Raw genomic sequence first — 14,627 nt, forward strand, 5'->3', positions numbered from 1 at the left:
GCTCCAGCGGCACCATTAGTCACATCACCGCTAACGGTTCCTAACAGCACCGAAGCTCTGCAGGCTAAATAAGAGGTGCAGACATTTTACGTAAAGGCTCTAAGCAGATACAATACCTACGCTGCACTGGTACTTGTCGCTCAACAAGAGGCTACTTGTGCTTTTTTTTAAAGGGCATGTTTTATATTCCTAGAGAGGGAATCACATTTCAAATATGAGTGAAGCCAAAGTGTTGTGGAAAACACGTGCTACAGCCTTTTTTTTTCTTTTTCTTTTTCTTTCTCTTGGCAGCAGTAATGGTAGTCTCCTAAAATGGTTCCAGTTAGGACGCCTTCTTGGATGGAAGTGCATGCACATTTGGGTGAAGTAAATTTGCCATTGTGTAAAATCCTATAGCATTATTTGAATAAAGTAACGCGTATATTCTCTTCTCCAATAAAATTACAACTTCAGAAGAACAAAATAACACTTTATTTTTTAGGTTTTGGTATAAACACGTCACGTCAGACGTGTTTCTCACTCGTGTCTTCTTAGTTTGTCAGATTCACATTTCAGTGCTCAGGGAGAAAAGTCTGCAGGATTTAGAGTAGGATGGTTAGATGATGGTGGATATCGGAGAAGCTTAACTGCTGGTTTGAAAAGGTTAATTCATGTATTTCCTTCAGTTTCTCACTGGTAGTGAAAATTCAGTAACTCATGGACATTTACTCAAGAACTACTTTCAAGGGTCTGAGCTATTCCACTGAACAAGGAGTATCCAGAGCCATTTAACATCTTGAGAGTATTTCTAATGCTTGGTTCCTCTCTCAGACCTCTCTGATTCATGCTGCTCATTCTTGGTAAATACTGTAGCTCAGCGATAAAGAGGAGTCTGACAGGAGAACTGAAGAGATTATGTATTTATTTTTTTCTGTGCGTGTGAATGGTGTGCATTATTTTCCGTGTTGTTGTTTTTTTTTTTTTTTTTGGCCTAAAATGTTATTAAAACAGGGACCATGCACTGTTGTTCATTTCGGTCTGACAAAATGCCAGCTCAGTGGGATATCTTCAACTACAGGACATGCAGGCTGAGCTAATATCCATGCACTGGTGTGTTTACTATGGAGTAACTGTTACTAACTTATAGCTTGTCAAACGAAACCTCATTTCAGGTGCACTCAGGCACTCTGGAGATGTAAATCCACTGGCTTTATCGAAGAGAAATTAAAATACATGGCAAAGACAAATGCTCAGGTTAAAATCCCTCTTTGACTAAAGGCAAAACGTTATGTTAATAGCAGCTAGGGTCATGTAAAATGTTGATTGTATGTTGTGAAACCATTGCTGTATCTTTGGAAATCAGGTTGATCATTATTTGCAAGCATATGAGTCCAGGCTGTGTAGTTGTTCTGTCAGAGGCAGGCGGAGTCGGGTATGAAGGTTTATCTCTTATATGGTACCTTGAAATGATTGTGTCAATTTGAACCCAGCAACCTCACTGGAGCTGCACAATGAAGCTTTGAGATAAAATTATAACCCTCTGAAAATTCGGAAAAAAAAATATATTTTATGAATCTTTAATACAGAATGAATGTGCTCTGCTAGTGGAAAAAACTGGATCTGTAGGGCTGTGTTTGAAGCCAGAAATAAGCAATTTGGCTGTGGCAGCGCTAGGTTCCATACACGTTTACAATTACACAATATCTTTAAGGCTCCCTAATGATCCACTTTTATTCCTGCTCATATTTTTGCCGATTTGTGACGGGCCCAGAATCATTTGGAAAGCAATATAATGTTGTTATTTACTGCTTCTTTTTTTTTTTTTTTTTTTTTACCCCTGAAAAGACTACACTATATTAGATATTTGACTCCTATGTGAGGTAGGAGCTATTTATGAGAGTTTTGTTTCAAAGCACATCAATGTGTCAGTTTTGGAGAAACATCATTATTTGAGATATTCAAAATATAGATGTTGCAAGGGAGGACAGTTTGAGCAGGACTATGCATAAATGTAATTACTGTCTCAGCCATTTTGCCCTCCAGTGAAGGCAGAGTGAACCTGGCTTGTTAGGCCTGGCCTGGCTTGCATTGTCCTTGAGGGCAACTCGCTGTTAGCATGCTAATGGCTCCACCTGTTTCTGCCATGCTATGAGCACAAGGGCAGAGGCAAGGAAACACTCAGATGGGCACTCAGCTTAAAATACACACACAGACAAAAACAAACACACTTCCACACGTACACTAACATACACACAAACACACACACACCCACACACGAACACAAACACACTGTCCCAGTATTGAACCATGCATGCCCCTCGTCTTCCTGCACTGCTAATCCATCCCTACCTGTTTACCCTGCTATTTCACATCATTATTACTGCCATAGTCAACGTTAGTGTGTGTGAGAGTGTATGTGTGAAAGGCAGAGAGAGTGTGGAAGAGACTGTGTGTGTGTGTGTGTGTGTGTGTGTGTGTGTGTGTGTGTGTGTGTGTGTGTGTGTGTGTGTGTGTGTGTGTGTGTGTGTGTGTGTGTGTGTGTGTGGGTGTGTGTGTGTGGGTGGGTGTTGCATGCTCTGTCGGGGGGCTCTGGGGAGAGGAAGCGGCTACAAGGTAAGTTCTGGGGTAAACGGCTCTTGAATCCCAACCTACAGGTAGGAATGTATATTTATGCCAACACCCCCTCCTCCACCCTCTGTACCTACAAGTGTGGGTGGGTATGTGTTTGTTTGCGGCGCTTAGGTATGTGTAATTTGTACACGCGTGGAGTCCTAGAGAGAGATTGTGCAGCCGTGTGCATATACTGTGTGTAAAGACAAACCTCAGTTTTGGCTACCAGTGCAGCATGGTATCCATTGTGACGTTTGCGTGGACTTTTGCATGTGTGTTACCACGGTAACCCTGGACGGGTGTGCATGTACAGTAAGTAGCCATGGTAACCCAAGGGCTGAGTATGCATGTTAATGAATGTCTGTCTCTCTCTCTCCTCGCCCGGCCGCGACACCTTTCCAGAGCACAGCCACAATGCAGGTAGGTTGTACTATCTATCTGTCTATCTGCTTACCTGTCTCTCTCTCTCTCTATCCACTCGCCGATCTATCTGTCGCTCTGTCTGCCTATCTATCCATCTCTCTATCATATCAAGTCCGTCTGTATTTCTCTCCCTGCCGTGTTCAAACATCTCTTCCTTTGCTTCTTTAATCTGATTCCCTCTTTTCCTCGATTCATTCATCGCATACATTTTTTTTTCTTTTTCTTTTTAGCTTTACCATAATCTTATTTTCTCCATTCTTCCTCTTCTTTTCACATCTTTTCCATGTCAGTCCTGTCCTTCACATTCTTCTTTCTGGCCTTTGTTAAACGTTACATCCTCTGTTGTGGGAAAACATTAGCATAGGTAGTCAGGGTTACAAGGTAGGCCAAGAATATGTTGGTCTTTGTGGGTATGTTGGGGTTGGTTGCTGACATCTGGTAAGTACGACTGTGCATCCCATGTGCAATCATCCTGAGTGGTTCTTGCCTCAAGGTTACACAGACGTAGACACGCAAATACTCTACTCCACGAGATCTAGTTAATAGTTGTCTGCAAACGTCTGTGTGCGTACCTGTTTGTGCGTAGGATCGCTGCCTAGGATAAGTAAAATCTTCAAAGCAAGTTTTATTTTCACCCCACCCCCCCCAAGACATTTTGTATAATTTAGATGACTCGTACACACACAGAAACACACATCAGCACAGAGAACTTAAACCTTAACCACCATGTCATTGACAAACTCCTGTAACACAAAAACACACACACATATATATATATATATATATATATATATATATATATATATATATATATATATATGTAGATATATATAGTATATATAGATATAGATATAGATATATAAACACACACAGACAGACACGCACGCACGCCCACACACACTTCACGCCCCATGATCCTTTGCTGTGCTGACTGTGCTCTTGTCTTCCTTTAAGGTCTGGCACACCTGATGATTAGCGACCAAGGTATGGCCTCCTCTTACCTCACTTCCTGTTGTCCTCTGCTATACCATCATCCCCTACCTCCTCACTCCCCCACACTCAAACCTCCTTGTATCCCTCCCCCACCTCATCACCACCTGGCGCGGAAGGAAGTTGTCTCTCTAGGCACTGAACTAAGGTCAGTTTTTTTTTTCTGTAATTGAGATGTTTAAACGGTCCCATTTGGTCTCGTCAAAAATTTCGGTTTCAATTTAAACTGAAATGGACGATTTTCAGCGGAACAATTAAATATGAAATACGGCTTTCAAGATCCTTTGAGGTTTGAATTTTTTTAAGATAGCGATGACCCTGAGAGCAACTTCGCGGCTGCTAATGTGGGAGGAAGTAACGGGTGGGCGTACATGACTGCTGCTTGACGGCGCTTGGCTGCGTTAGACTTGGCAGAGCTCCATGTCACGGAAATGGAGCTAAGGGCCGACTGACTGACTGACGCCGTGGATGGTTTGATTTGGTTTCTACTCTTCCACCTCGTTTCATTTTCTCTCATCTGTACGTAAGAGTTTGATTGAGGCGATGTGAGCGTGTCCGAAGCGATGTATGCAGACGTTGCGCCTCTACATCGGGGTCTGGATCAATGACAGTGGCAGTGTCCACAGGAACGCTCATCCACACTCCTCCATGGCATCTCATCGGCTTACAGCATGTCTCGCGCTGCCGTTGCTGGTGCTCACATGGGCTCCCGTTCACACGGCGGCGAGGACATGTGATTCTGAGCAGATTTTCCTGCCGTGTATGAAAGCAATGTGCCATAACCCAACCCCTTAAGTTGTACAGTGTTTTTGAAAACGGCCCAAAAACAAGCGCCACTGGTCTACTTTTTGAAAATTGTTCACTGATGACCTAAACTCACAGTGCCACCTCTCTCTTCCTGCTCCCTTTCTCCTCTCTCCCCCTCCCCCCTCTTTGTTCCTGCCCTCTTTCTCACTGTTTGGGGCACCACCCTCTGTGATTTTAGGAAAACCCAAAGGTACCCAACTGATTTATTTGTATGTGTATGGCTAATGGGCTGTTCTGGATGGTTTTGGAGTTGAATGTATTGACGGGCTCTTGTATGTATGGTAATGCAGACCTTTAGAGCCGTTCAGCCTCAAATTCATGTTTGCGGTTGCCATTAAATTGGAACGTTTCATTTTTTGGTAAGGTAAGCTGTTGATGCATGCGTGTGTGTGCGTGTGTGTGTGTGTGCGCGCGTGTGCAAGCGTGCTCAGACTTAGGCGATCATGCCTGCGTGCGTATGAACTGAAGCTCCAGCCTACCGTGCTTCTGAAATCCGAAGGTAGGTGCTGCTCGATCGGTCGGCTCCGCATGACGCTGATGAATACACTGATTGGCCCACATGAAGACAGGCCTCACTGTGACAGGCTGATCTGCGTCTATTGTGCTCTTTGATTGGATGAGCGAAGACATGATGACGGCTGTCTCCCATTGTGACAGGGCCGCGGTGAATTCTGTAAAATGTGCTATTTAATGAAATGTTCATGCAAGCCGGTGGATAGAAATATCTTGAAGAGAACACAAATGATGTCTCCAACTGTCTATCATGCGAGACATCTCCATTATGACAAGTGTATTTCTATCTGAGCATTTTTGCGATGTTTTGATTGCTAAATAAACTCCTGCTGCTGAAGTTTCTGCCTTAAAATATCTGCCATGAATCATCCAGGTGGCAGTGGAAATTTAATTGCTGCATCTGGCTTATGTTCCGAATTTCAAATCACCTACTTAAGGACTGACATGTATTAACATATGTTTTCAGCATTATTACACAATGTATTTAGTGTATTTGTGTATGGTGGATGCCTTCACTAGTACGGATGTTTGGATTGCGATAGGCGGAAAGTAGAACTGTTTCTTTTCTTTTTTTTTTTTTTTTTTTAACCTTTGAAGTCTCTTTCAGAAACTGTACACATGAAAAAAAAAAAAAAGCTCTGTGTGTGTGTGTGTGTGTGTGTGTGTTTGTGTGAATGTGTTTTTGCTCTGCATACTGAGATGTAAAGGCTGTCAAATGGTGCAGATGAAGCCTAGCTTAGGTTAGCTCAGCGTAAAGAGGCTTTTTGAGGAGCCTGCAAAGCTGAAATGAGTTTCTTTGAGGGGGTGGATTGGGTGTGGGGAGGGGTGTCTTAGAAAGATATATAGCGTGTGTGTGTGTGTGTGTGTGTGTGTGTGTGTGTGTGTGTGTGTGTGTGTGTGTGTGTGTGTGTGTGTGTGTGTGTGTGTGTGTGTGTGTGTGTGTGTGTGTGTATGTGGGCTGGAGAAATTGAGAAAAAGAGACCGTGCCTGTGAGAGAAGAGCTAAAGAAATGAATGATAGAGGGAGTAGAGAGAGAGAGAGAGAGAGAGAGAGGAAGCAAAGGAGAGATAAAGTGAGTCGTCTTCTCCCCTGTGATGTAGAGCAACTGCCTGTATCTGCAAAGGGACAGCGGTGCTCCTGTCTGCCCTCCCAGCCCTGTCATTCTCCAAGGGACATCAGCCCTGATGGGGAGCCCTGGACCTTTCCCCTCCTCCATAAAACACAGTTATCATTCTCCCTGGAAATGATACCCACAGATCACTAATCACTTTGAGTGGGTGAAAATGCACGAATTGTGGAGGGAAGAAAGAAAAGAGGGAGCCAAATTGGATTTTCATAAGTATCGAGCAGCCAAAGGAAGAGGGGGAAATGGATTTTTTTTTTTTTTTTTTTTAAGTATTGAGCAGCAATAATCTGGATGGAAAATGTGCTTAAAGCCAAGTAGCAGATTTTTGCCCTTTTTCTCTTCTCTCTGTCTGGCCAAGAATAGACCGTGAAGGGTTCTGGGTGAATGAGTGGTTGTAGATTCTCAACAGGATCGAGGAGTGCCTCTTGGATGTAATTGGGGGCTCGTTTATGATATTTATACGTTCTTTTAGCCACGAGGCAGGTTGCCCAGTTCATAATGGCTGTTTGTCTGCATGTCCAAGTGTTCTCGATATCAATCCAACAATCTATGCCCAACATAGACAAGTGGTCAAGCACGCTTTAAGTGACCTTTAAAGACGTGCGTACGTGAACGGATGGACAAACAGACGCACACTCACACCCAATAACCTTTAGAGAGTGCCCGCTGAGTAGGTGAGTGAGTGTGTGTTCAGTGTAAATATGCATGAGTAAGGCTGCCTGCACATATTCTTCACGGTCAGTGGATGAAGGCAGAAGAGAGAGCGAGGTGTATGTGTGTGTGTGTATGTTAGTTAGTGTGTGTGTGTGTGTGTGTGTGTGTGTGTCGGTTCATGAGTGTATTCAAGGGAGGTGGATTGTGAGTCATCACTTGTGACTCATAAAGCGTTGGCAATCAAAGCAGCTCATTTTAACACATTGTCTAATGGCAAAAACACAGACGGACGCACACTCCACTCGGGCTACGCACACACATGTTCAGCGTCACACTCTGTGGATTTCTCTTTCAATCGTCTCTTTCGTTTTTGTCCCCACACCTCCCTTTGTTTTTCTCCTGGTCACACGCACATCCTCGCAGCTTTCTCACAAACACACAAACACGCGTACAAAAACACACAGCGGACGAGCTTCGTGCTGACTCCACCATATGTGGAGTTGGGAGTGGTAGCAGACGCCAAGGCAAGAGGAACTAGTTAGTACCGGCGAAGTACAGCATGTCTCCTACGTCTTACTCATCACCACCAGTCCTAATAATAAATCACACAGAGGCTGATTATTTTTTAATAAAGTTCAGGCCCACTGAAACTAATTTTTTTTTTAAAAAAAAGGGATTTTTGTGATTCTCATCTCTCTCTGTTGTTATAGGTGGTTGTGCTCCAAAATTTATGAGAAAATATTTAAATAATTGATAAATGATGTTACTTTAAGCAAAATACAAAAACATTCACTGATCCCATCTTATATGGGAACGTCTCCCTCTTTTTTTTTCACATTATATCATTCTGCACTGCAGCAAATAATACTTATTAATGAGTCTACCAATTATTTTCTTGATCTACAGATTATTTGTTTTGTCTATTTAATAACAGAAAATATTTTTTTACAGTCAAAAAACTCCAAAATATTACATTTACTATCAAGAATGACAAAGAAAAGCATCACGTCCTCATACAAACTTAAACCAACAAAAAAAAAGGAGAAATGACTATTCAATTATCAATATAATTGTAGATTAATTAACTAATTGTTGCATAGATTGTTACCAGCGTGAACAAAAATATCTTGGTTTTGGCCTGTTTGTCCACCATTGATACCTTTCTCTGGCAACTTTGGATACTTATCATTTTATTGCTTTTACTTAATTGAAGAAAATGTTCAAAGAAGGAAGTCGGCTTACGTTTGTGCCTGCAGGTACGGTGGAACTGTCCTCGCGGCTTAGTAACACAATTATCACTTATTTCCAAACTAGTATTTTCAAGAGAATTTCTACATTTTTTTTTTTTAATCTTGCAGAAATGTTATCGGTCAAGTCACCTAAACACCGTCTGCGTCCCCTCAGATTTCTGTACCTTCCTTCTCGTAAAATCTAACCCTTTGAAGTAAATATTGCGATATACTGTGTGATTGTCAATCAAAGATACTTGTCGGGGGCACATTAGCCGCTGTTGATGTAATGCTTACATAATTTAGCAAGACGGGCAAGTGAGCAGCGTCCAATTCGAGGTGATAGAAAGAGACGCTTAGTGTTAAGAGGCAAGTGTCTGGTGATTGGCTGCCTGCCTTACTGACTGGCATGAATATGGCTCCTGATGGCCACATCTTGAGCTGTGAAAAAAAAAAAAAAAAAAAAAACTGTGCTCCCTCTGGCCATCAAGCAATCGTAAAGCAATCGCGGTAACGTGTTTTTTTTTAGTTTTTTTTTTAATTATTATTATTGCAGAATGTACAGTTTTCTTAGATATAAGCTCTCCTCTAATGGGACTAATTCTGCCTCGACTCTCCGCTACTAACACCCATTATAGTACTGTACTACAATGCTCATTAATGCTTAACACCCATGCCGTTCTCGTAATGAAAGTCACAGCGCCACATACAGAGCTCTGCCCCCACATTTTCAGGCAGATGTAGTTCCTGAATTCAAACGTGGGAAAATGTGTTGCAATCCCACTGGTGAAATGCATACTTTCACTGTTAATTGTATGCAATTACGATCCCGTTTGCAAGCGTACACATTAGCATGTTTGAACATTCACCGCAACGCTAATAGGGAATACACAAAGCCGATGCACCCCTCTAATCGCCTGAAAATAAAGACATCAAACGGACTCCCCATTTACGGAGGATTTAAGGAGAACGATGGAGCGGAGGCTGGCTGCGAACGTGTAAGGCATGGCGTGGAGGAGGAGGGGCGGGCGGGATAGGGTAAAAAAAAAGAGTGTCGAAAAGTGATGGTGAGGAAAGATAGGCGCGCATTCAGAAAGTGGGGAAAGAGAAGGTCGGAGACGCGCAGGGAGACAGGAAGGGAGATAAGACTGCAGCGTCTCAGCGGGAGCACTGCATCTCTCCTTGGGCTCCCCGACATGAAACAGTCTCGCATCAGCCAGGATGGTATTCATCACTGATGCAGATACCTCATCCGACACCGGCACAAGCGCACGCATGCAACGCGCACTCCTTTTTTCTTTTCTTTTTTTTTTTTTAAGGAAGAAAGACAAAGAAACAAGTCTAGTCGGTTCTCCAAACGTCTTGTACCTGTTCTAGCAGTTTCCACTGTGTCTGGGTGGGTGCTGAGTGTAGCGGCCCAATTGGCGATTCACTCCAGTACCCCATCTGGCATTTGAAGTTCATTTCTTTCGCTGTTTGCCAAAACAAGAACAAACACATGAACAAGCGTACGCTGGAATTGAGCACGCACACACAAACGCTGACTTGTGCTACTTGTCTGGCATACATACAACAACTGAAATAGCCACGGCATTCATTAAAAAACCCATTATATTACCTTTATGAAAAGAGATCTTTATGCCCTTTTTGTTTGTTAACCATCTGCAGTGAGAGGGTTTCATTAGGTGTGTGTGTGTGTGTGTGTGTGACATTCCAGTATACGTGTGGCTCTACTTGCATTCATGTCTATGTGTGTTTTATTCAATTTGCACAAATACCCATTTGTCCAATGCGCGCGCTTTCCAGCACTCTGCGGTCTCCGCTGTGCATATGTGCCGTGATGGATGCACGTGTGTCTGCGTGCACGCCTGCGCGCGCGTGTGTGTGTGTGTGTGTGTGTGTGTGCGTCTAAAAGAGATGAAACTGACTCTGATCTTATCCAGCTTAAGACAAATACACTGTTCTGCCTGAAGACATTGTCATGGAAACAAGCCGGTTTCCCTGGGTACCAGAGAGAAGGCCAAATTCAAGCAACAGACAGAGAGAGAGAGAGAGAGAGAGAGAGAGAGGGCGAGAGATCACCACAGATAAAAGAAACAAAAAGGGACGAGAAATAAAAGATCGAACATCACGTCAGGAAGTGTGCTGTTCATTGTTTTTTCTTGAAATGAAATTCAAAGGGATTGATAATATAAGGTATTATTTAATTATGCTCAATTTGTGACTTTGAAATTCACTTAAATACATCATATCTGCGCAAAAACAAATTTAACTGCAATATGCTTTACTGTATGTCACACAAAAGTGATTTGTCGTTTCAGGAAATGTAATATCTTTGGGGTTTTAAAAACATTTATGACAACTATAATGGAAATCTTTCACGGCTTCCTGTCACTTTACTGTATTGATCAAATGCTTTATTGACTACAGCGCCGCAGGTAAAGATTTGTTTCAGTTTTGAATAAAGTTGATCATTTTTTTTCAAGCAGTTGTTGATCAACAGAAAACCTTCAGCTATCCCGATAATCAATAATAATCAATAATCACAGAAAATGCCATTGATGGTTCCAGCTTCTTTAGGGATTTCATTTGCTGCTCTTTATTGTAAATCTTTGTACAAGACCCGGCATATGATGACATCACCATGGTAGTTAAAAACTGCTATTTGTCCTAATGTTCTACAGACAATCAATTACCCAATAAAAGAAATGTAATTAAATGATAGATAAAAAATAATAGCTCGTTGCATCATTCAACAAATCAATGCGAAAGATAATCAGTTTCCAAGGAAAAGGAGCATTGATGCTCGATGAACATTTGAAACAATTGGCAGAATTGTTGCTTAATTTTCTAATCAATCAACCGTTTTTGTACTCGTTTCAATTTGGGGTCTTTTTATGTGCTGGCGTGGCATTTCAAAAACGGCATATCTCATGAATGAACGCCTTAAACAACAACAACAAAAGGAAGAAATAAGAGATCAACACTGCAGACAACCAATCTGTCAGTTGTGTCCTGACAGTAATATCCTCCTCTCCAGTATTGCTCCCTTGGCTGTGATGTGATGTGATAGCCCAATCTGCTGTATATCACTGAATAGAGATGAAAACTGCAGTCGTAGCCTTCAGTGAACTTGCCTGTATGGATTTTCACACTTTAACTTAATATAGCAAGCATGCATACGTTAGCATTCATTTACATACATTTCCGATACCGGTCATCTATCTGTATACTGTACGAGTGTATAGTTAATCCACCTGTCTATTATTAAGAAGGGATGCCTTCATGCAGGATGTTTGAGTTTATGCTGTGTGTGTGTGTGTGTGTGTGTGTGTGTGTGTGTGTGTGTGTGTGTGTGTGTGTGTGTGTGTGTGTGTGTGTGTGTGTGTGTGTGTGTGTGTGTGTGTGTGTGTGGACGGTCTGAGAGGAGCTGATAGCAGAACTGCATGGTGGGCTAAAAACGAGGTGCAGGGGAATTGCAGTGTGCTATCTCCAGAATGACAGGGCTGCCATGATTGAGGCTTGCTACACTAGGATTTAGATACACCAGCATTTTTCTCTCTTCCATTCTCTCCAGCCATCCATCCCTCGTTCTCTGCCACTCCCTTCCCTTGTCTCCTCTTTCTCTCCCTCCACCTCGTCCTCTCTTCCATTTTGTGTTCCCCATCTCAATGAGTCTTCTCCATCTCCATCTCTTTTTTTTTTTTTAATCTTTCTCCTTTCAGATTCCCGCTATGCATCTCCCCCTTTCCTGCTTCTTTCCACCCTGCTCCCTCTATCAGGTGCTGTATAATGTAGGCTCCCCTGATGTGCTCCCAGCCTCCATCCGCCATTTTGATTCAGTACAGCTGTCCATGATAATGTACTGTTCACTCAATCACTCTTTCAGTCTCTCGCCCTCCTTCTCCATCCCTCTTCCTGTCTCTTCCTGTCTCTCTCTCTCTCTCTCCGAAACACACATGCACAGACGCATTCATATTTGCCGTAGCTCCCTGTAACACAGGGTTGCCATGGAAATGAACAAATTAGTGTGTGAAATGTTGAGGAGGAGACCCACGAGAGGAGACAAAGCTATAAACCACACACAGACATTCATCATATGCACACAAACAACAACCAGAAAAAGAAAAAAAATCCATGTCTGTTTGATCATTGGAGGGGTTGGTACATTCACAGCTGGTCCCTGAAGCTGCAACCATCAGATCAGTTATTCTCTCTCTCTCTCTCTCTCTCTGCCTCCCCACTGACTGCTTTATTCATTAGAGTTGTAGTTCAATGTTAGCCTTCAAGGATTAATGCCAATCACCCCACATCTTTACACTTCTGCGTATTCCCCACTCCTCCTATAGCCTTCATATTTGATTTCTAGCCTTGGTGAGATCAAGATCTGTTTTTCAATCGGAAGCTTAGAGAGAAAAAAAAACAAAAAACAAAAACACATTTTGGTCAGATAAATTGATTAAACTTTGGAACTTTGTGGAAGCCAAGCTTTTTTTCATTCAAATAGTTAATATCTCATTTAGTTCATCCTAAGTGTCAAATAAAAAAAAATTGTACAGCACTTTGAGACCTCTAAGTTAAAAAGTCACTATAAAAGTGTGTAGATCATTATATTTTAAAAACCTGAGCCAAATCATGCATTTTTATAAGAAAAATATTCAAATAATTAATAGCAATCAACTAAATACATTTTTCTGAACGCTTGTAGAAATATACAGCAATGTCAAAACAACCAACGAGAAGTAATGAATATTTACAAAAAACAATTCAAAGAGTCATAAAAAGCATCATTTAATAAAGCTGTACAGTATAATCTCCCAGAGATAACCTCGTTTGAGATTCCCTGGCCTGTCTTTTATTCATTCTACTTCATTTAATCAGGTTGTGTCATTAAGTTCGAGGTCTGTTTTTGAAATGGAGACCTCGAAGCAGAGAAACGTATTTGCAGTCAGACCTCGCGTCCAAGCGCACAGCCCACGAGAAACCACTACCACGGTTAAATAACAGAAAGAAATTACATGGAGAACATAAAAAGTAATAACCCTTGAAATCCTCCAAAAAGGAAATGTAATGATTTACATTTCCGTGCCCCCCCCCCCCCCCCACACACACACACACACCTAACTCCCCCGGTTCTTTCAAATCGAGTGTTTCTCCCTCCGCCGCCGTATCCTTTCATTCTCCGGCTCCCCCGCTTTGATCGACAGCGCTTTCCACAGGATGAAGTGTGACATGTGGTGTGTATGTCAGTGTCTGTCTCACTGTTTACTCTGAGCTAATACTGACTCACTCCATTAATCTCAGCTACAACAGATCCACTCCAACCTGCCCACTCGAGAGCGTCGCCGCGGGTCACAGGTGTGTCGGTGCGCTCCGGACGCACACGCGTGCGCGACGCGTGGGTCCTCTTCGTGTTTGGTGTCACTCAGCATGCATTTTCCCTGTCTGATTTATTTGTGTGTGTGTGCGTGCGTGCCTGCCTGCCTGTTGTGCGTGTGATGTAATAGAACAAGGAGTGAGTGTTTGCGGGCCAGAGCTTCCAGATCGATGCAGAGATGCTTTATGTGCTCCTGTCTGCTCTAATGACGTGTCTGTAAATTAGCAACAGAATGGTGGAGCACCACACTGAAACCTAATGGCACCTCTGTAAATTACCGCTAGAATGGCTGCCGGACCGGCTGTGTGTGTTCTCATTGTGAAGAACTTGCACGGCCCTCTCCCTCCCTCCCTCCCCCCCACCCCCCCAACACACACACACACTTTCTCCCACCCTCCTCCTCGCTCTGCCACCTCATCTACATTTGTCTGCTTGTGTGTCAGCGAGCATGTGTGATTGTGTTCACATTTGTGGCTGTTCTTTCTCTGTGTGTGTGTGTGTGTGTGTGTGTGTGTGTGTGTGTGTGTGTGTGTGTGTGTGTGTGTGTGTGTGTGTGTGTGTGTGTGTGTGTGTGTGTGTGTGTGTCCCTCCTCCTCTCTCCCGCTCCTCTCAGTAAAGACTAGCCCGAGGCCCTGAGTTGGTAATAGCTTTTCTGACAGCAATACACCAATATTTACAGAGACCAGCACCCACCCACACCCCCGCACATTTCATGCACACATAAAAAGCATATAGCCGTCCATGCATGCACACACACACACACACACACACACACACACACACATTTTCCAATGCCCGAGCGCAAACTTGCGCGCACGTTTTCTTTTTTCTTTCCGAGGCGCGTACGTACAAACACGCGCACACACAAACATTCCTAATTAGCATGCTGGGAGGGAAGGAATCACACACCGGGGGGAAC

General features: G+C 42.9%; 1 protein-coding gene across 18 annotated transcripts in view; it reads left to right on the top strand.

Moving 5' to 3' along the window:
- Positions 1-14,627, top strand: part of nrxn1a (neurexin 1a) — a 57,068-nt gene that overhangs the window by 5,798 nt on the left and 36,643 nt on the right. For 11 of the 18 annotated variants that reach the window (XM_069713031.1, XM_069713033.1, XM_069713032.1 and 8 more), the window contains exons 3-4: positions 2,992-3,009; positions 3,967-3,996. The exons of 4 other annotated variants lie outside the window; for them this stretch is intronic. In XM_069713031.1, the coding sequence (XP_069569132.1) occupies positions 2,992-3,009; positions 3,967-3,996 (48 nt within the window). The remainder of the gene's footprint in view (positions 1-2,991; positions 3,010-3,966; positions 3,997-14,627) is intronic. 3 more of the 18 variants (XM_069713036.1, XM_069713024.1, XM_069713027.1) reach the window with 1 other exon arrangement.

The sequence above is a fragment of the Brachyistius frenatus genome, unplaced genomic scaffold (assembly GCF_029030835.1).
Source record: "Brachyistius frenatus isolate BFR_SWC_R1_liver_20210118 unplaced genomic scaffold, ASM2903083v1 Contig_115, whole genome shotgun sequence".
Taxonomy (NCBI): domain Eukaryota; kingdom Metazoa; phylum Chordata; class Actinopteri; family Embiotocidae; genus Brachyistius; species Brachyistius frenatus.